Source organism: Lepisosteus platostomus, chromosome 11 (genome assembly GCF_059453375.1).
Source record: "Lepisosteus platostomus isolate fLepPlt1 chromosome 11, fLepPlt1.hap1, whole genome shotgun sequence".
In the NCBI taxonomy this organism is placed as follows: Eukaryota; Metazoa; Chordata; class Actinopteri; order Semionotiformes; family Lepisosteidae; genus Lepisosteus; species Lepisosteus platostomus.
In genome coordinates, this window is record NC_142621.1 from 20,777,759 (window position 1) to 20,798,505 (window position 20,747).

Here is a 20,747-nt window from a genome sequence, read left to right on the forward strand (position 1 = left end):
AAATACAGGGTATCTTTCAATTGCCAAACAAGTCAAAAGTGAGAGAACAAATTACTAAGGTCCAATTAAGGGGAAGCTGAGATAGAGTAACTGGAGGGTCAGATGGTGTGAATAAATGTTCACCGGGTACTATATGAAAATCCTGACCACAGGCCAGAAACACAGACAGGTGGCACTCAGGATAAATTAAAATCACAAAAAAATGCTTCAGAAAAAGGAGGCATTTTCATGTGAAGATAAAACACTTTCCCACACAAAGAGACCTATAGGCCTTTACAGTCAGTGCTGCTGTGGGGATGTGGTGAGTACCTCTGTCTGTAACAGCCTCTGCTCATGGACAAGAAGGAAACCCACATCCTGAACACTGCTTGTTCAGACCCATGTGCAGAATTAGGATCACAACCTGAATACCGCTGAGTTTCATCATCCTGATGGAAACGTAAATTCTTGGAGTGGGACTTGGCAGAATCACTTGGAGAATTCATCAGTCGGCTACAGAGCAGCTGCTGGAGAAGCTTGGTACTAGTAGAACAAGGTATGCTCCATGGGAGCTGTGTCCTTCCTCCCTTCAAAATGCAAGCTCTGCTGAACCTTCTTTCGATTCACAGATTAGAACACGGCCATCTATACAGTATATGTGCTCCTGTAATTTTTCTGGGATCATTGTGCTCATTCAGCTGGGATGTAGACTGGGATATACATTAGGAAAACAAAAATGATTTTAATTAAATATAGAATCATGTAAATGTAAATGTTCCAATTGTGCAAGTCCTACAACAAGAAGAGCATGAGACAGAACAGGCAGAGAACAGGTGGAGGGCACTCATGTTTGGAGTTGAGAAACTATTGAGAAGTTCAAAGCCCAGGCCCAGAAATGGCTAAAGACACAGTACAATTCGAAACAGATGTGATCAGAAGTCAAGACAAACTGAGAGCCAGTCTGGGAACAAATGTTTCAAGGACAAATGAGGACTGGTATGATTGAAACAGTGTGAAAGAGATTAATACTAAAACAGAAGAAATCCAGCACAGCCTGGAATTATAAACAGTAGATGTGCCATGGAAAGCAATAAAGAAATGCATTATTAAGTCCATGCTGATGAAGTTCATGCAATGAAAGAAAAAATTACAAATGAACAAAACAACTTTGCAGTAAAAATTCAGAAGATTGGACATTTTTTATTTTATTTAATAAAGTGGACCTTTTTAATTCCTTCTTTTTTCTAATAAAAGGTTTCATCAATCATTAGGTCACAAGACAACAGTCAAAAGAGGAGTTGAAATACAAAAATTGTAATTACATTTTCTGAGAAAATGACAATAACCCTGTTGAATAACCCTGACTTTTCTGGTTTACAGAGTCCAACTAGGAAATAACCCCTCACCCCCTCCAAAAGAAATTCCAGATCTTTGGATACAGGAATTCCTGAGAGATAGCAGAGTGAAGTGAAGACATCCTGTTGGGAATCTCCACGTCTCTCCAGACAGTGTTCAGACAGTTCCGAAGAACAACAACAGCACTTTAACCTTTTTTTCCCCAGTAGACAGAATGCAACCATATCTCAAGACTCAGCTTGATGAAAAGTGGATGTTCAGTACCGTGTGGTGAAGCTGTTACATAACCAGCTCACCAGCTACCAGAGTTCTGGTTCTAGAACGTAAATATATTTTCTTGATTATGAGTACTGCATGGGTGACACAGTGGTGCAGTGCTTAGCATTGCTGCCTTGCAGTACAGGGGCCCTGGGTTCAATTCCTGGGGTGGAGTTTGTATTTTCCTGTATTTACATGCATTTCCTCTGGGTACTTCATTTGCCGCCCACAGTACAAATATGTACCTAGTAGGTTAATTAACTGGCTGCTGGAAACTGGCCTGGTCTGAGTGCACCCTGCAATGGACTGGTGTCCTGTCCAGGGTGTATCCCACCTTCTTCCTGCACAGTGTAGTGTAGTATATGGGAGCCACACAGGTTGGCAGCATTATTACAATTATCATTATTTATAATAATTTATAAAGACCATCAGTTGGTCTAATGGTGATTGAATCTGCAGTGGTCATTTTCTACTGGTAAACCCATTACATGTGACATAGATGCTCACAATTTTGGGTCATATAAAAGTCTCTCTTGCTTATACTCCAGTGTAACGCCACAGAAAGTGTAGAGGCCTGTAATAACACTTAAACACTTAAACACTTAAACTTAAAAGGAAATAACTATAATGCCAGTAAAGGCGGCTCTACAACTCTGTGTCCAAAAAGCACTGTATTGCTGCTTGATTTCACACAGGGCTGCTGGGTCCAGATAAGGTGGAGTGCAGACCAAGATGGGTTCCTCTGTGATCTGCTATTCTAATTTCATACCGTACCGCAAACGACCTGCGTGAGCTAATCTCAAACTAAATAGAGGAGGGACCTGCATCATCCATCACAGACGTGCAGCATCTGTCTGGGTGACTCATGACTGCTATTAAGTACAGCTGAACGGGGAGAACGTACTTCACTTCAGCTGAATTAAGGGGGAGCTTTCAGGAGGCCAGAATGCACAAGTTCAGAGTGGAATTTAGCCAGGACACCAGTGTTAACACCTCTACTTGTACAAACAGTCCCATGGGATCTATATCCTGGGGCATTGGTTTGGAAATTCTAGGTCAGAGTGAAGAGAGTGCTAACTACTGTTCCACCATGAGCTCTTATAACTGGAACCTGGTTTTGCTTGGTGGTCTCAATCTTGCTTATCTTCTGCAAACGGACTAGATAAGACAGAAGGGTGGGAACTGTGCTGCTACAGCATGTCTTTCTATAATGTCCAAAAACATGTTTCATAGATATAATCTGATTATCCTTGTGTGCCCAGAGGATGTCCCTCTAGATCTCCAATGCATTGTTGGGGCAGGTTTCCCAGTTTAATTTAAATTAAACTTTTTAAATTGCTAACTGATTGAGTTAACTATTGTTGCTAATTCACATTTCAGGAAAGCAAATCACTAATTAAAGCACTTTTCTTAGTAATTATTAGCAAATGTGTTTTTTTTTATTCAATGCATTGAATAAAGTCTTCAACGGAAACATGGGCGTTCTGTTCTTTTCAGGAAAATGTGAGTTTTTACATTGCACTATGTGAGAAATTTCTCTATTTTCATGTTTTAACTAATTCTCAAATACACATCAAATAAGGTTTACGTTTGCAGATGTTTGTACTTCTGCTCACATGTCTGCCGTGTCAGGCCAGGCATATGTTCAGCCATTTCTCAAACTATGTTTAGTCTATGCTACAGTACATCCCCAACCTTCATACAATTGCTCAGAATAGAGGTATCTCAGGCAATGTTTCTCTTGGCCTTCTATTATTGGTTCAGCACTTGACACAACATGTACTCACCATTTATGGTGGCTTTAACATGATGAAAGGAAAGAAAACTACTAACTGGAAAACTATTTCATACTGAAAATGATAGAAATTTCAGCAAGTAAAGATAGCTGATTATTTGTGTACCAGAAAACATTTGTGCTAAAACAAATCACTTCAAACAGTAAATCCCCAAATACATTTATTCAAGACTTAAGACTTGAGAAGGGTCTCTAAATCAGCACAAATGACAAAAAAAAGAGCATTTGTTTATTTTTTGTTGGATAGAAAACCATTGTAAAAACACTGGATAAGCAAAGTGTAAATGCAAAAACTAAATTAATCATATAAAACGTGATGGAAACTACTTGCATGTTGCTTTTTTGCATGTCTGCACAGATAACAGGAATTCATGGTATATTCTGCATTATAATAGCAAACAGGTCACATATACTGTATACGGGCTAGTAATGGGCTAGTAACTCCCAGCTGTCTGTAAGGTGTTTCTGTATGTGTGTCCTACAATGGACTCTCTGCTTCTAGATGGCCACAGTCCCAACCAGGAATAAGTGGCTTTCTGATATCGCATGGATGGAGTATGCTGAATATTTAAACAAACATATTCTGAACAATGTTTTTAAGATTAGGCAAACTCATTAGATGAAACTGTGGTTCTTATTATCTTATTATGTGGAATTATTACAAGCTTCAGCAGATGATGTCCCCAGCTTCTCCTCATGGACTTCATGTTCCCACTGACATATCCTCATCTATCCGGACTTGTAAAACATGCATATTGAGTAAAAAAACAATTGTCTAGATTTCAAAATAGGTGGATAGGTGATGATGAACACTACAATGATTTCAGGCTTTTTGCTTTTGAAATACCAAATAAAGATAAACAAAAAGTAATGAAGATATAGACCTACATTACACAACGTATGTCGGATCCCAGCTCATATGCCTCCCATCATGCAATGCGTTTAGAATTCTCAGGTCACTGTCCTGAAGGCTGAAATCCAGCACCTGTGAGGCGGCACAAGCACATTCTGAGTCTCCCATGGAGCACAGCTAGCGTCAGCTCAGGACAAAGGGAACTCTAGTAGCTCCCTTAGGGAAAGTTTGCACTGGTAGATTTGACTTTGATTTTGCTTTTACTGAGCTTTACTACACTTGATAACAATAATACTATGATTTACAATTCTTATTATGGTGGTACATTGGAATTGTAAGACAATTCAGTGGATTTTATTCAATTAATTCTGTTCACGGATGACTCTGATGTAAAACTACTATTTCATGCTAAGGGCACAAAATTGCCAAGAATAAAAGTTTGCCTTGGTTTGTGTTGAAACCAGCAATGCCCTGGTGCCTCAGATATGGGATATTTCTTCCAGAGGGAAGAGGCAGCATAGAGCACCTCAGGAGCATCTTCCGCCCACTGGTTTAATACAGAAGCATGCTGAAGACACAGTGCAACTTCAAATCACCACTCAAAACTAAGCAAGCACATTTGTGCAATTGGGGAGAACATAGAATCACTCCAGGATTTTAATAGCATTTAAAATATATTTTTTAAGGAAATGAAGGAGAGTTATGACTGAGGTAAGCACAAGACCACTGTCAAGTCTGCAGTGAGAGGCCAGTCCAGAAGAACACTACAATATTTACCCCCTATACTGTAAACCGATATTATATGGAAACTGAGCATGAGGACCTGAGGGTTCCTAGGGCTTTGTCGTTCCGACTGTAGCTAGATTGTACCATGTACACTGTTATCCATCTATTATTGCAAGCTGCTTGTTTCTGGCAAGTCTCATGGCGGCCGAGAACCCTACTGGTAGGGTGGGACAAAAGGCCGGACCACATGTAGTCCATTACATGGGGTGTACACACACATACGCACAGGAACACCGATTAACCCAGCTGGTGTGTCTTCAGAAGGTAGGAAGAAGCTGGATCACCTGGAGAAAATCCATAGGTACTTGAGGCGACCATGCAAACTCCACACACAAAGTACCTGTTAGAGAATCAAACTTTGTTGTGTGTGCTGTAAGGCAGCAAGGCTTACCAACATGTCACTGTGCCACCCAGTACTGACAGCATTATTCTGGTTATATATCTTACCACAAACTGACATAGCTTACTTGACAGTTCTCCAAGATCCTTTTCTCTTTGGTTGACTTGGGAATTGTGACCACTCCATTCTGAAAAAAGAACGTGAGGAAAGAATGACAAACCAAATAGGGAAAACTCAGAAACGCTTTGAGAACTCACAGACACTGCCCCACAGTAATCAGCATACAGTCCATGAGCAGAAAAGGGGTTTAGGTTTATTATAGCCTCACAGAAAGGACAAGAGAGCTTTACTGATGCCAGTGGGGAATTTGCAATAGGTCTTGCTCAGAAAGTTGTTTATTAGTAGTTTCAAAGAAGGAGGAACTCCTCACAGTAGAGTGTGTATTTGCTATTGGTTCGTTCTAAAGAAAATATTTTCCTAATTTGAGTTAATGGAAACTATCCACTTTGTGATATTAAAAATTAATATGGTTTCGTCCCTGAAAACATTAATCAGGGTCTTACAACTGGTACCACTGGATATGTTAAATTTACATTGTTGTCTTTCGATAAACAGCTACATGAGATCTTCAGTTCTAACTGCCAAATGGACTTAATGGTCTCCTTTTAGAATACATTTTACATCTTGTCAGACATTGTAAAACACTTCCTATAACCTAACACACTTTGTAGAAGCTCCTTTTAATGTGGGAAGTGGCTGCTGCAGTTATTGAATGAAGTTATTCACACATAGTGTTATGGATGACTTAATAATTTTAGTCCTAAAAGTCTTAGCACTTACAGTACTAAGTACTGTAACACTTGAAAAACTTGTTACAGTACTAAGTCAACTTTTTCAAGACAGTATGACAAGACAGTAAGACAGCCCAGAGAAAAATGGGCTTCTGATTTGTTTAATTGTGAAAGCCAAAGATGTAAAACTAGCAAGAGACAATATAGTCAGGATTAGAACTGAAATAATTCTTTTTCATTTTTACAAGTACTTAGAGTACCAGAGTACGATGGGAACAGATTTTATCATGCTAAGTAACTGGAAGGCAGTGGCTTAGTATTGTTTCTTGCTAAATACTGTTTTCTTTAACTTTTACAATGACTCTCAGAATGTAGAGAGCTCTACAGAAAAAAAAACTTGGGGGGGGGGGGGTGGAGATGCAAACGGAAGAAAGGAGAAAATATTAATACAGGAATTCATAGGCTGTTAAGCTGGAAAAGAACAAGCTGCTTTGCCCATTGCATTCTCGGTCAGTGTCACAAGTTGAAATGCTTCAGATCACCACACACTCTATATGGCCCTCAGCGTTTTCATTCCTCAAGGAGCAGTATCGATATTTCTGACTAAAAGGTTGAGAGGTTCACACAGGGAACTGGCATGCGTTCAAAAAATAAGTTGCACAAAAGTTCCCTCACAGATGCTCTCTTATCATCACAGAGAGAGTTCCAGGAATGGCTCCCTACTCTCTCTCTTGTTCCCCCATTCCCTCTCGTTGTTGTGTTTTAAGTACAACACAACAAACAGAAATACAAAACAGGAAGGTTGCAAGAAAGTAAAGCAACCTAATGAGACCTGAAGATGACCAAAAGCCTTGCAAATGTGTGGGTACTGCCTTTACTGAACGCTGCAGTAATCAAAACTTCCAAAGTGCTATGAAGATGGACTCTAGCCATTAGGAAGTACTCTAAATGGGAAGAAAAATCAGCAATACGTTATTTTTATATTCATGGTACACAAACTGTTTTTTTTGCTGACAAGTTCTTTTGGTCAAGCCCCGAGGCTTTTCGGGTACAAACCACTTCAGGGGGCATTCAAACTGTTTACTTGTTTACTTGTACATTGTCTACTGTTTGTTTGTATATTGTCTTGATGCACTGTCTGCACTTTGTGTTTTTACACTTGTTTTAACAACTGAGAGACTTTCTGTAAGTAAGAATTCCATTGTATGAGTACATGTACCGGTTACATATGGCAATAAAGTTCAAGTTCAAGAAAGCAGGTTTGAGTCCCAGCAGGCTGTAGCGTGCTTTGACCTCAGCCTCCTCTTGTTACGATCCCTGCCTCTCGGCAACGGAGGAGGCAGAAGTAGGTGTAGCCCCTATCCATCAGTTCACCTATCAGTTTTCCCATTCACACCCCTGTCTCATCCTACTTAAACACCTGTCCTTCCCTACCTCGTTGCTCAGTATTGGTTTTCCCTTTCGAGCTTCCTGGTTGCGCTTCATCTACTCTGTGTTTGTCTTGGATTTCGGTTTGCGGTTTTTCCCTTTTGACTTCGGCTTTTCGGATCTCGGCTTGGATTGGTACTTTCGCTCTATTTTGGATCACTGGCTACCTCTGGATTCTCGGATTGCTCTACGGACTACGACTTCGGATCACGCTTCGGCTTCGGTACTCGTTCCCTTTCGGATATCTTGCTTCCCCTGGACTCTCGGCTCGTTCCTACGACTACGGTTTGCTTTCGGACTACGACTTGGCTTTGTTCGCTCCTGCAAGTGGGTTCACTCACTGGTTCGGTCCCTATTACCGAACCCATAACACCTCTGACCTGTATGCTCCAGCGGATGCAGATCTGGGAGGGGGTGCGGCCATGCTTGTTTGCCAGCTGGATGATGGTGGGATGTGTGAGAGCATCTCCTTTGGCCAGAGGACAGTAGCCCTCGAACACAATGCCCTGCTGCCGACAGTAGTCCACAAGCTCCTGCGGCCGCTGGAAGGGGTGGTACTCCGCCTGCCAAGGAATGAGGAACTATTCACTGCACCTGGATGATACAGGCGGGAGGCAAAAAGAGTCGCCAGAAGACAGGACTATGGAGCAGAAGGCCCCGAGTCTAAATCTAATAACAAGGAAGTAGGAGCTCATTTAGGACATTGTCAACAGGTTACAGAAAAGGGACACCGCTGCCCTGGAACAGGTTCATAGAATAGTGAGCAGATGTCCTGGACTCAAATGGATACCACACACAGAGGAACTGATTTTCTTTAGAACTGACCCACAGCAACTGAAATCCTGGAAAGTTAGTGAACTTTCAAATTATTGATTGTGTGAGTTATCTTACCTTAATAATCTATGCATGTGATCAATGAGAAAAAGAAATGCCTTGAAATGCATGACTCAACATTTAGGAGTTGAGTCCAGTTTACTTTCACACAGAAATGTTCTAATTTTTTCTTACAGTCTGACCCAGCCTGGCTCCTCCTCGGAGGGACAGTCCTGTTAGTGTATCAGTCATGCTGACAGCTCCCAGAACACTGCAGCCCTGAAACAACACTCTCTCTTCTCTTGGCGGAAGAGAAGGGAAAAAGAGCCCCAGCAGAGAAGCCTATCCTCTTGAAAGCCACTGGATGTGAAAAGCCTGGCTTCTCTCTGGTCACCAAGGCACAGGCTGAAATATGTGAAGTCCTGAATAGGGGGTTCAATAATGGGGGAAAAAGTTCTTTGTTAGAGCACACACCCCTCCCACATTTGAATCCGTTTCTTCTTTTCTTGGCCTTCAGATCCTTTCTGCTCCACAGGAAACTTACATGGAATGTCACTTTTCTTTTTGCATCTTACAGGGATGGAGCAAGACACCAAGATGGGTAATTGAGGCACCATGAGAGTTTGCTCCAGTCTTTCTATAGATGGAACAGGACAGAGCACAGCCCATTTACAGACATGCCCCAGTCACACACTCAGGAGTTAAACAGAAGAGAAAGGCAGGCAATTGACCCAGGACAATGGCAGGGGCAGGACTCTGTAGCACTGAGGCCTACTGTAGTTCACTGAAACCACTTCAATTACTATGCTGATTCAAGCACTTATTGGAAAATCTTAGGTGAATCGTTGCAGAGGCAACTTTTCTACTTCCCCCAAAATGTATGGGGGAAAAAAAGAGAAAATACTTTTTAGTGTTTCTTTAAATTAATATAATAAATCAAATGGGAAATCTGGGCACATCAGCAGCAAATTCCTTACATCATAAACCAGGCGTGTCATAAATGTCAACTTTCTGTCTGAGCCAAAGGAGAGCAGAACAAAGTGAAAATCATGTCCTGCATCCTAACCATGTCCCAAACATTGGCCTTCCTCTTGCTCTTCAATCTGTCAAACTGTGGCTAGTAATGCTTTCACTCATTTAAGAAGCCCAATAAAAATTGTCTGGTGAACTATTTTTTACAACCCTCATTCTGAGTTGGAAATCTGGTAAGCAAGTAAAGTATTCAGAGAAAAATCTAGTTAATTAAATTGTGACGTAGGCTATGGAGTCACAGTCTACCACACTTTGAAAATAAATATTCATAGATGATATGTATTGAAATTCCAATATTTTAAATTCCAGGAGGTTAAACATTTCTAGTTAAAGGGAGGAATTAGATATGCAGCCATCTGCTGTAGCTGATAAGCACTGATGCCGACCCATCATAAGACCAGTTTCAGCCCACGACACATGAGCAGAAACTCGTTCTCATTCGCAAGCAGCACTGGCTACTGATACAAACCTTTACCTGGTCTTAATGATAAGGGATGAGGAAAATATTGACATCATCAGAAATAAAGCTATGACAAAAAGAAGTCAAGGAATTCAAACTTAATAATAAACAGCATTACTTTCACATCATAAACCACAGCAGTTATGTACTGCTTTTAATTTTCCCACTTTAAAATGATAAATAATTTTAAAGGGCATAATAATAATTTTCAGACAAGCTGCACTTTCCTGCCTACAGGAAGTTAACTGGTCATTTTTGTGACACCTCTCCTCGCATTCAAAAGGCAACAGCCTGACTTTGTGCTTTCAAAGTTAATTTGGAAAATGATTATCTGTTTTCCACTGTGACATAACCTGTCATATCCTGTTTGCTGATTTCCTGCAATAGTGGTCCCAAATAGTGGTGCAGCGAGGTCTTAGCGGTGATGCAGGGGTGGAGCACCCACTACAGGTAGGGTGTGATTATGTGTGCAATGTGACAGGAAGTGGGTTCACACAGCAGCTGCATCCAGAGCTGTAACCTCAGGATTTCTGAAATTCTAACAGCTATAACAGTCGGGACCAAGGTTGGCATCAAAACCCAAATGTGTTTCAAGCATGTCCTTTGCACTTCCCACATTAAATTTAGATTACTGGAACTTCAGCAGAAAATACAAGCTGGCGACGAGTCTATGTGATGTGGCCTGATCTCTGCCCTCACCTTCCCCAATTCCAATGGAATACAATAGAAATCTAATTGTGCAGCCATTCCCTATGGCTCTCTCTTCTGTTGTGTGTTGATGTGGTTTCAATGATGAATCATGGGAAAAACAAAATGTCACTCTGAAGAGCTCCATCCCCAGAGACATAAAAGCCTTGGTTTCATGCTAAGCTTTTGTTTTGGCATTGAAATTCATACTAGACCTAGTAAAAAGGCATCTGTTTCCCCTGTTTCTTATTTAATTAATTGTAGTTTTTTCTTTTTTGCGGTTATTTAATTTAAGCTGTCCCATTACAGACTTGTATATTTCATTTTTGGCTGGGTAGGTGTGGATGGGGGAGCAATGATTATATCTCAAGAAACACTTTGTGTCCAGGATACAGGGTGACAGCTGCTAGTATCTAGCAGCAATTATGGATTGTGCCAGGTACATCTATGCAATCTGCAGTGCCTGCCAGCAGACATCTGTCAAAACAGAACAATTACTTTACTTTAATGGAACAACCACCTCATTTCTGACCACCTGCACACAGGCGAAGATGGAAAGATGTCCTCATTCAACTCAACAAGGGCAAAGCAACAGAAAAAGCAAAACAATACAACCTAATTTACAGAAAGAGCTATTTAACCTTACTCAACAAAAGGCAACGTGAAGGCTTCATAACATGAGCCTGTTTAGAAAGCTGTGTCCTGTTTTGGTTACCTCCTTATGAAAAGGACTGGAGAGAGACCAAAGGAATTACCCCTGAATAGCCCCTGAACTGAATGCAGATGAAATACAAGGAGTTTACCAGACATGAGCCTCCTCAGACTGTGACAGGGAAGCTCAGGGAAGACTGGGCTGATGTGTTCAATACATTGGAAGTGACTGATGCTGTCAGGTTCAAACCACGCAGCTCATTCAGCACAAAGGCCAGGGAACCCAGATTGAGGTGAAGGACTGACCCATTCAGGACAATCAATTTGAAAAAATAAATGTTCTAATGTTAATCGTTTTTAATTCTTTTCTTAAAATAATTCTATGCGCATCAGCCAAGGGAGAGATTATCATGTTCTGGGCCTGTGAACATTCTGGGCTGTCATTTGCCAGGAATATTCCACTACTACCTGAATATGAAGACATAATTATTTTAATAACATAGAATAACAGACCTTGCTTGAATTTTAAAAATTCTTACATTGTTCCCATGAGCAGAATTGAAATTTATTTTTAACTTTTTACCTAAATGATTGGAGAAACAAAAGATTTTTTTAAAAAATGTTTTACAAATAATAAAACCAATTGCTGCTGCTGTATCATGTTATTCAGAGATCCAGTATGTGGGGTCAGGCTGTTTAACACTACTGTATTTTTGTACAGTAGTACACACGGCACTTGTGAAGTCAGTAAAATGGAAAATTGTTTTTTCTCTTTCACCTTCAGCTTAATGCAATAAACCTCTGTGAGTCTACAAACAAATATTATATAAAGATCAAATAGATGCTAAAAAACAGTAAAGGCAACAGTTGGAACTACCCTGGAGAGGAACCAGGAGAAAATGTCTGAGCAAAATAATGCTAAAATGATTTCTACACACATACCAGATCCCCCCTCCCGCTATTCAATTAGTGTTATCAAAGATAAACAGCTTTCATGTCTCACTTTAATTTGTTTTTTATTTAAATGAAATCAGCATATCATCAGTGATGTGCAAATTGAATGAACTGCTCTCCATTTAAGCTTGGCCCTTTGCTAGGAAACACGCTTTCGTTTCCCAGATGTACACCTCTAGAGTTTCCTCCTCTCACTGGCCTTTGTTCGCAGGATTTCTGGGACACCTTGGCAAATTCACACTATAGTCTTACAGTCCTCAAAAGCCAGTCCTTGTGTGACTGCACAGAGATGAACTTGGGCTCATTATTCACTAAACCTGTATTCTTATTAATTTATTTGCTTGGTTCTAAAAGAAACCAAATGAAATGCCTTGCTTAAAAACTAAAAAAATAGCTGTATCCCACCTAAGAACCTTTGAACTCAGCATTCCTGTTATGAATCCAGAGCCCCTAATCACTAATCATCAATTTGGAAACAGAACAATCGGTTAAAAGAAGATCACATTGCTACAGACAATATTCATCTATCACTTCCCACTGCATTGAGCTCACACTGGATTTTTCCAAAGGCAAGAAAACAATGACGTTCTAGACTGTCACTGGACTCAGGAGGCTAATTTACCAGCCCCTTTAGACAATTCAAATGTTTTTTTTTTGTATTATTTTGTAATTTGTTTCTCTTGTACAAAAAATAACATGGCATAAAACCATGTGAGTGTGTGCAGCATATATGAACATTGTGTTCTAATATTTGCTTAAAACTAACACTTTAGGTTATAAACATGGGCTTGTTACATGATGTAGGGACTTTGTTGAAAAACACTTATTTCAGTGTAAATGAGACTAATTATTCACCCGGTTTAGATGGAAATAAGGAATCCAGTGGGAGTGAGATTCCTTTTGAGGAAAAGAGTAAATAGGATGGGCTCTATGTGTAATAGGACACTCCAGAGGATTAGTAAGCTTGTGTATATTAGCAGCCAGGAGACCAGGAGAAAAAGAGCAAAAAAAGTCCTCTGGGTTCCTGTGCTTTAATCACCATTGAGCCCCTGAACGTGTGTGGGTACAGCTTGGATGATGTGTGGCATGTAGGGCTTAGAGACCGGTGACCAGGCATATGCTTTTCTAGGCTTTATGAGAGAAATATGACAGACTCCTATCAAGACAGCATCTGCAACCTAGTGCAAAGCATATGACACACTTGTATAGCTTGTATCACATCCAACAATGGCCTTAAAACCTAATAGCTGCACAGTGGCCTGTTACTTTCTAAAATATCAGAGTGCCTGCTAACAAACAGATTTGGTCTTTTTCCTGATGATTTCTGTGAATTATCAGCAGATTTAGGGCAGCATGGTGATGCTGTGATTAGAATTTCTGCCTCACAGGCCCTGTGATCAATTCCTGGGGTGCTATCTGTGTGGAGTTTGTATGTTAATTAATTAATTGCTTACACTTATATTATGTTCTCCCTGTGTTTCTTCCACAGTCCAAAGACATGCTGGTAGGTTCATTGGCTATTACTAAAATTGGCCCTAGGTGTGATAGTGCGCATGTCACTGTTTTTTCCTGTGCTTCTGCCCTGTGATTGGCTGGCATCCTATCCAGGGTGTATTCAGCCTTGTGTCCATTGCTTGCCTGGATAGACTCCCCCGCAACCCTGTACTGAATAAAGCAGTTAGAAAGTAGATGGATGGACGCTGCAGTGCCTTGTAGAAGTATTATCACACTTCCATTGATGTTCCGGTCTGTCAAATTACAAATAAACATTTTTTAAAATACATATTTTTAATCGAAACCATACTGTTCAAACTGAATTTTTTTATGGATTAGAGATGTTAAATGTCAGAAATAACTGGATAAAAGGCAAAAACAAAAATATGTTCAGTACATAAGCATTTACCCCCTTTGCTATGGCAGACCTAAATTGGTCCAGATGCACACAATTACTTTGACAAGTAATGACAAGATGCTTGGTCTGTAAGATCCCTTATTCACGTGGTGAATCTCAACCATGAAGACTAAGGAGTTTTCAAAACAACATGGGAATAATGTTGTAGAAAGGCACATAATGAGAAGAAGGGTATAAAAATATCTCTTTGATATTAAGGACTCAGGGAAGTCCTTAAGAAATTACATACAGTCAATTCTGGTGGTGGCAGAATTGTTTTATAGGGCCTGCTTCTCATCAGCAGGGATTGGGAAGCTTGTCAAAATTGAGGAGAAAAAATGAAGCAAAGGACAGGCAAATACTAGCGGAAAACCAAGCCCTAAAACTGGGATGAAAATTCACCTTTCAGCAGGACAATGACCCAAAGCACAAGGTCAAAGCTACACTGGAGCAGATTTTGAATAAGAAAGTGAATGTCCTCGAATGGCCTAGTCAAAGTCCTGACTTGAATCCTATTGAGAATCTGTGGAAAGACTTGAAAATGGCTGTCCTTAAGTGATCCCCAATCAATTTGAGAGAGCTTGAGCAAATATGCCAAGGGAAATGGATAGATCAGCAGCAGACTGTTGTGAAAAGTTGGTAGAGACTAAATCAAAAACACTCACTGCTGTAACTGCTTCCAAGCTTTGACCTCACCTGTCTGAATGCTTATACAGTACAATCAACATATTTCAGTTTTCCCTCTTTAGTTTTTCCTGACATTTACTGTAACTTATCATACCTTAAGCAATCTTCAGCTAGAGCATTCAGGTTTTCAATAAAAATACTAAGTGTGAGTAATTTTACAAAATGGGACACCATAGTGAAGAACCTGAGCACTTTTTCAAATGACTGCATACAATCAAGAAGTTTTTCTTTACATTTGTTCTGAAAGCCACATAAATGGTCATCCTTTTCCGATATGCTTGGTCTGCAGAGGCTAGTGGAAGAGAGGACAACAGAGAGAGTGGGAGAGAGTGAGACTGAGACCAACCAGGAGGGAATTCTCCCTTATCCTTACATTATCCTCTCTCCTCAATGATAAGCAGATCTTCCACAGTACGCGCACTCATGTGATACTAAGCCTTCAGATGGATGTGTTTGTCTTTAGAGTTTTAAGAGGCTGAACTTTCTCTTCAGTTAGAACAAATTCCAGGGAAGATATGCCCCCAGGTTCACCTTTCTAAAAAAAAAATTGATTTCAACCATCTTATCAAAGGCAGCCAGTGCACCGGGAAGAGATAATTAACCCCTTCTGTTGCAGTCTTCCTTCTGTTCAGAGAAAAATCCCGATACGCGTCTTTCAGTTCTGTCCCTTTAAAATTGAGCTCTGAACTAAGAATGCAGATTTCTTGTTTCCAAAATGAAGTGGAATGCCCCTTAAAACTATATAGAAAAATACAGTGTGATTATGACATTAAGATGCTAAGATTATTAACCAATTTTTCTTAAATGCTTTAGTCCATTAAGTTGAAAATTAGCAGTTGAAAATGGATGGAAGAGAGGAGAACAATATTGAAATGAAAAGGATTAAATATGTGACAACAAACTAAGCAAAAAAAAAATCTACACTGATTTTAAACGGTGACAATTATTAATGTTTTGTTTTTCAAGAGCTGATCAGAAAGTCAAAAGATCAAAGCAAGGAGAACCTGGAAAACAAATTGGGATCATTGGCACACAAGCTGTCTGAAGATCCATTGGTTTTGGTTTTGTTTTTCCCAAACAACAAATTCAGGAATTACCATCAAAACACACAGATCTGAATCAAAAATAAAACTAAGCAGTTCTAGGGGGATTTCATTTGTTTGAGGAGATAACGGGAACAGAAGGAAATGCCAGCTCTCTGGTTGTCTTGGGGGATTTGGAGGAAGAAGGAGGGGAGAGTCAGTTAGTGGCTGGCAGCGGACTCAGCTTTACCGGCGTTGTGACCTGTGAACCTGTGCTGAGTCTGTGGGCTCTGGGGAGTGCAGGACACACAGCAGCGGAGCTTGTGGGGCTCAGAGAGCGGGGAGGGGCGCTGGAGTGAAAGTGCTCAGCCAAGTGTGCTGCAGTTAACGGGCAGCGCCACAGCCCTCTCCACAGCCCATTAATGATTTCAGATGGGACTCCTGGCAGCCTCACAGGGCTCTTTGTGTTCAGAGTGCTATTATCTGCTCCCACTGCACATGAAAATGTTTGATTTCAAACACAAAAGCAAAGAACTAGTCCTTCCTATTAATATGCAGCAGGGGTGGTCTTTGTCTGGACGAGTAAAAAAATAATAAAGGACATCTTGGGGTGGGGGTGGGGTGTGTGTGTGGAGATTAAAACACTTGGCTATAGTTTTCCTTCTGGTTTGTTTTTTAATTAACACAGCTATCTATTCACTAATCTGATTTTAAACATTAAAGTGATAAAGTTTCAGGCATCTGATTATCTTTTGATTCTTCTTTTTAATGACAATAATAAAAGAGGGGAAAAAACATAATAATGTTCTGATAGGCAGCAGGGTTCAGGGGTTTGAACTAATAACTGGAAGGTTGTGGGTTGAAATCCACGATAAGACACTGCAGTTGTAACCTTGAGCAAGATACTTCTCCTGAATACTGTAGCTCCAGCAAACACCTAGCTTTATAAATGGATGAGAACGTAAGTCGCTATGGATAAAAGTGTCAGCAAAATAAATAAGTAATTATATTAGACCTACAGAACAAGCAGCTCTCTTGTTTTGTGCAGAACCCCATTTTGCTGCACTGTAATTATATTGCCACTAGACTAATACCTGCAACAGTAGGTTTGGAGTTAACTGGCCACCATTTTTTGTACAGAATCAGATTGTGTTACAGATATATTTTACCAAGAACATGAGGTGCAGGTACAGGAAGTATCGTTGCGAGTATGAAGCAGTCTTGAGCATTCATGAAATCTGACAAGCTTCAATTCACTTGGTGCACAAGGCAAAGACAATTTAGGTGAGAAGAAAATGGTCGCCATTTGGTCATTTTAGTGAAAATAGGAAGAACTATACTCAGTATTGTGTAATACCCTGTGATGATTATATATTTTTATATGCAGATACATTCACCCAATTTGTCTCTTCTGCTAACTGTTTGATTATTTCAATGCTCTAACAGGATATAAAATTAATAAGCCAAAGTTTGCATTACCATTAAACCAATGTGAAGAAAGTAAACGCACTAATACAGAGCAGGCATACCTCTGTCTATATGACTGGTCACCTATTTCAGATAACTTGGTACTGAGATTCACTCTTCTTCCCATTGTGGTAAACAATTTTAATAACATTTTAAAACAGGAAGTCACTGACTTGAACAGATAAACACATTTCCCTTATTCTCTTCAAGCTTGCGTCTCCACTATGAAAATCAATGTGCTTCCTTGCTTGAATAGTTTCATTTCTAAAATTCCTCCTTCCTTCCCCTCAGGCTAACAGTCTAGATTGCATCCTAGAATCTCACAATTCATATGGAAAGGAAAGTGAAAGTGTGTTAAACTATCCAACCTACAGCATAGAACAGCGGTAGAATGCGGGAGGCCTGACTTTGACAACTTTTCAATTTTAATTCTACTGCTCAGTTTAGAATCCATTATTTGACACTCCTGTATCTTGACATCCATTTGTCAAAAGTCTGGTTTCTCCAGAAAGACTTCAATTTGATTTATACTGTACCAGGGTGTCCAGTCTTAAATATTACACAGATAGGTTCTTGCATCATTATTACAAAGTTTGTTTAGATATGGAATCAATTCACAAAAAAACAAAAGATATGGCATTATGGCATTTAAACGTTTTCCATAATCAGAAAGTCCTTGCAGAAAATTACCCTTTCTCTTTTCCAAACAGGAGTGACAAAGGAACTTGCATTCTAACAAATATTTTAAATGAAAATAGTCATTGCTCATTCCTGGACTTGCTCTTCTTTCTTAACTTACTTCTCCGTTCTCTATTCTGCTATACGAGTCTTCCCCATGGGCGAGGTTGTCTACACGTTTAACGTCTATTTGACCTCAGACGTAAAACAAAGGGATTGGCTTTTTCGATTTATGCCTTTTTTTCATGTAAGCAATTAGCAGTGGTTTCTTTCCAGACTAGCAACCTGTTTGTTGCAGATGAGACCAATTCCTGGGTTAATTTTTGGGACAGCATACATTCTGTTTCCAAAAATCCTAACTGTTGAATAATCAACTTAAATGTTCTTCACCTTATCTGATCCTTCATAGACGGTATCATATAAAGCTTGTTCCTAGCCCCTGGACTCACTGCATTGATGTAATTTGGTAGCCTCTGCATTCCCTTTTCTGGCATCTCTGGATTCTTGTGTGTTATTATTATTTACAGGGATCTTTCTGCAGACAGAATCCATGGTGCTATTGGTGAGACAGTGGAGACCTGGGGTGGTACTGCTGCAGTCAGAGCCCTGTTGCACAGGGGGTCTATTATAGCTGTCAGACTGTATTTCAGGGGTACCCAGAAAGAAATTTGGTGGGAATCAGAACTAAAGGGGATGAGAGTGGGGTGTATTTTATTTTAGGTTTAGAAAAACTAGAACTTTGTTTAGAAAAAGGTTTCTACAGCCTGTAGTAATCGTACAATTTTCTGACACGGCACTTCCTCTGCTGTCCCTGGGAAGCCAAGAAGGAAAGAGAGATATGAAGCTAAAGACTGTGAGTCAGCCGGACATTGCACACTCTGACTGCAGGGCCCCATAGGTCACACAGGAAAGCATTAGCCAGGAATGCTGCTCTCTTCCTCTTTAGTCATTCAGCTTTCACAGGGCCTGTTGAACCTGGGAATCCAGTAACTGACAAGTCACATCCATCCATTACCTCACAGGCTATTTCAGGACTCAGTTATCAATTTAGGGCAGGGAAGGCCTTTTGATTGGCCACAGGGGTGAGTGTTGGACATTATCAGCTGAAAAGCTCTGAGGTGAGAGTGGCATGCCATTATTTGGCCTACAAGACAGTGACAAAACATGACTACTAATCGGAATGGAAGAGATAACAGAGGTATTTCTGTAATCTGGAGTGGGAAACGCACCCCCAGCAGTGCTGATAAAATATTCCTGCAACATGTGTGATAGTACACATCAAATGCAGTTCCATTAATGAAGACAAATCCGAGTGCCTACTTTGCCAAGGAATAACAAAATCTACAAGTCTGGAAATCGTTAGTATGTAATTCAGCTGTCTGAAGGGTCAAAGATCTGCAAACATGGTCCCTGTTTGTAAAGAGCAAGCTCATTTAGAACAGACAAAACAGCTCAATAACTGTCCACCACATTTCCTCTGCACTGTCAGGGGTGTTGAGGTTTCATGCTAGGTCCAGTATTTAGGAGCTCTGTGAAGCAAGTTAAAAAATTTACCAGACACTATTGCTATGTATACCTGGACTAATAAATATACTACATATAACTGCTGGATGTAAGACATAACCCTTACTATTGGTGCATTTAAATCACTGCTGGAAAACTTCATGTTGAAGTGTTGCAACACTTCCTGTGTTGCAAATCCCCCAACAGATTCAGTGTTTTTCGAAAAGTAATCAAACCAAGTTGCGGTTAGGACTACAGTACTTTATTTTATTTCAAAAATATGTTTTGGAATATAATGACTAAACAAGAAATAAGATTAAGAAAAAACAACAAAATTGTGAACTTGAAATCACAACAATAACAATTTATTATTATTATTATTATTATTATTATTATTATTATTATTATTATTATTATTTATTTGACTATTTTTAAACTGTTACTGAATTCAAGATTCAAGAGCCCTTCATACAGGCTTCTCTGTCTGGGATGTCTGCTACATATAGCTACAGTGCCTGCGCTTTTTTCAGTGGTGATTTCCTTCTTGCCATTCTGTCCTACATTCTTTGCAGTTCTTGCTGATATTTAAGATCTTTCACATGTGTAAGATTTCCATTTGAACTTACAAATAGTCAAAAATAAAATATAACACATGCATTCAAATGTGTATGTTTCAATGGAAAGGACTTTTTTAGAAAGGCAATGAAAGAATGGAAGTGTAGAGACACTAGGAAACAGACTGCAGGATATTTTTTATTTAAATTGCAACACAAACAATACCTTCTCTGGGAAGTAAAGGAAAAAAAGCACAAATGATCACAACTTATGTTTCTCGGATGCAACACATTTCATAAAATTGTTCTCTAATTGCACAACTATGGCTTGCCGGGATAGGTTCTGGCTCCCCTGTGACCCTGTATTGGATAAACCGGTTAGAAAGTGGATGAATCGATGTACAACTATGGTTCAATAACATGACCAGCATAGCACCACCTACCATTTACAGTGTTGTGTAAAAGCAACTGTGTGATGATGGCTGGGTCAAAATCACAAGGAGTGCAACACTTTTCAAAGACTCCCATCTTACACAAGTACACTGATAGGCTGAAGAAACTGTAGCTTTTAAGTCTTGTATGGAACATTCTGAGGGGACCTGATACAACTATTCAAAATCCTCAAAGGCACTGAAAGGCACTCAGATTTCTTCAGAATAAACAATGGTACATTTATCCACATGGAAACTACATTGAAGTGCAGGTTAAAACCCATAACATGAGGCACTTCTTTACTTAAAGGGTTGCGGGAGTGTGGAACAA

The 20,747-nt window shown here is 39.9% G+C and overlaps 1 protein-coding gene across 6 annotated transcripts in view; it reads right to left on the bottom strand.

Moving 5' to 3' along the window:
• Positions 1-20,747, bottom strand: part of LOC148652171 (putative oxidoreductase ZK1290.5) — a 77,121-nt gene that overhangs the window by 5,310 nt on the left and 51,064 nt on the right. For 2 of the 6 annotated variants that reach the window (XR_015925247.1, XM_088598855.1), the window contains 4 exons: positions 7,967-8,149; positions 5,495-5,554; positions 4,273-4,373; positions 834-4,117 (listed from right to left, as the gene is read on the bottom strand). Coding sequence is in view for 4 of the 6 variants with exons in the window: in XM_088598855.1 (XP_088454981.1) it covers positions 4,278-4,373; positions 5,495-5,554; positions 7,967-8,149 (339 nt within the window). In the remaining 2 variants the exon portion in view is untranslated. Of the gene's footprint in view, positions 1-833; positions 4,118-4,272; positions 4,374-5,494; positions 5,555-7,966; positions 8,150-20,747 lie in introns of those variants that run through there. The other 4 variants (XR_015925245.1, XM_088598854.1, XM_088598856.1 and 1 more) reach the window with 2 other exon arrangements.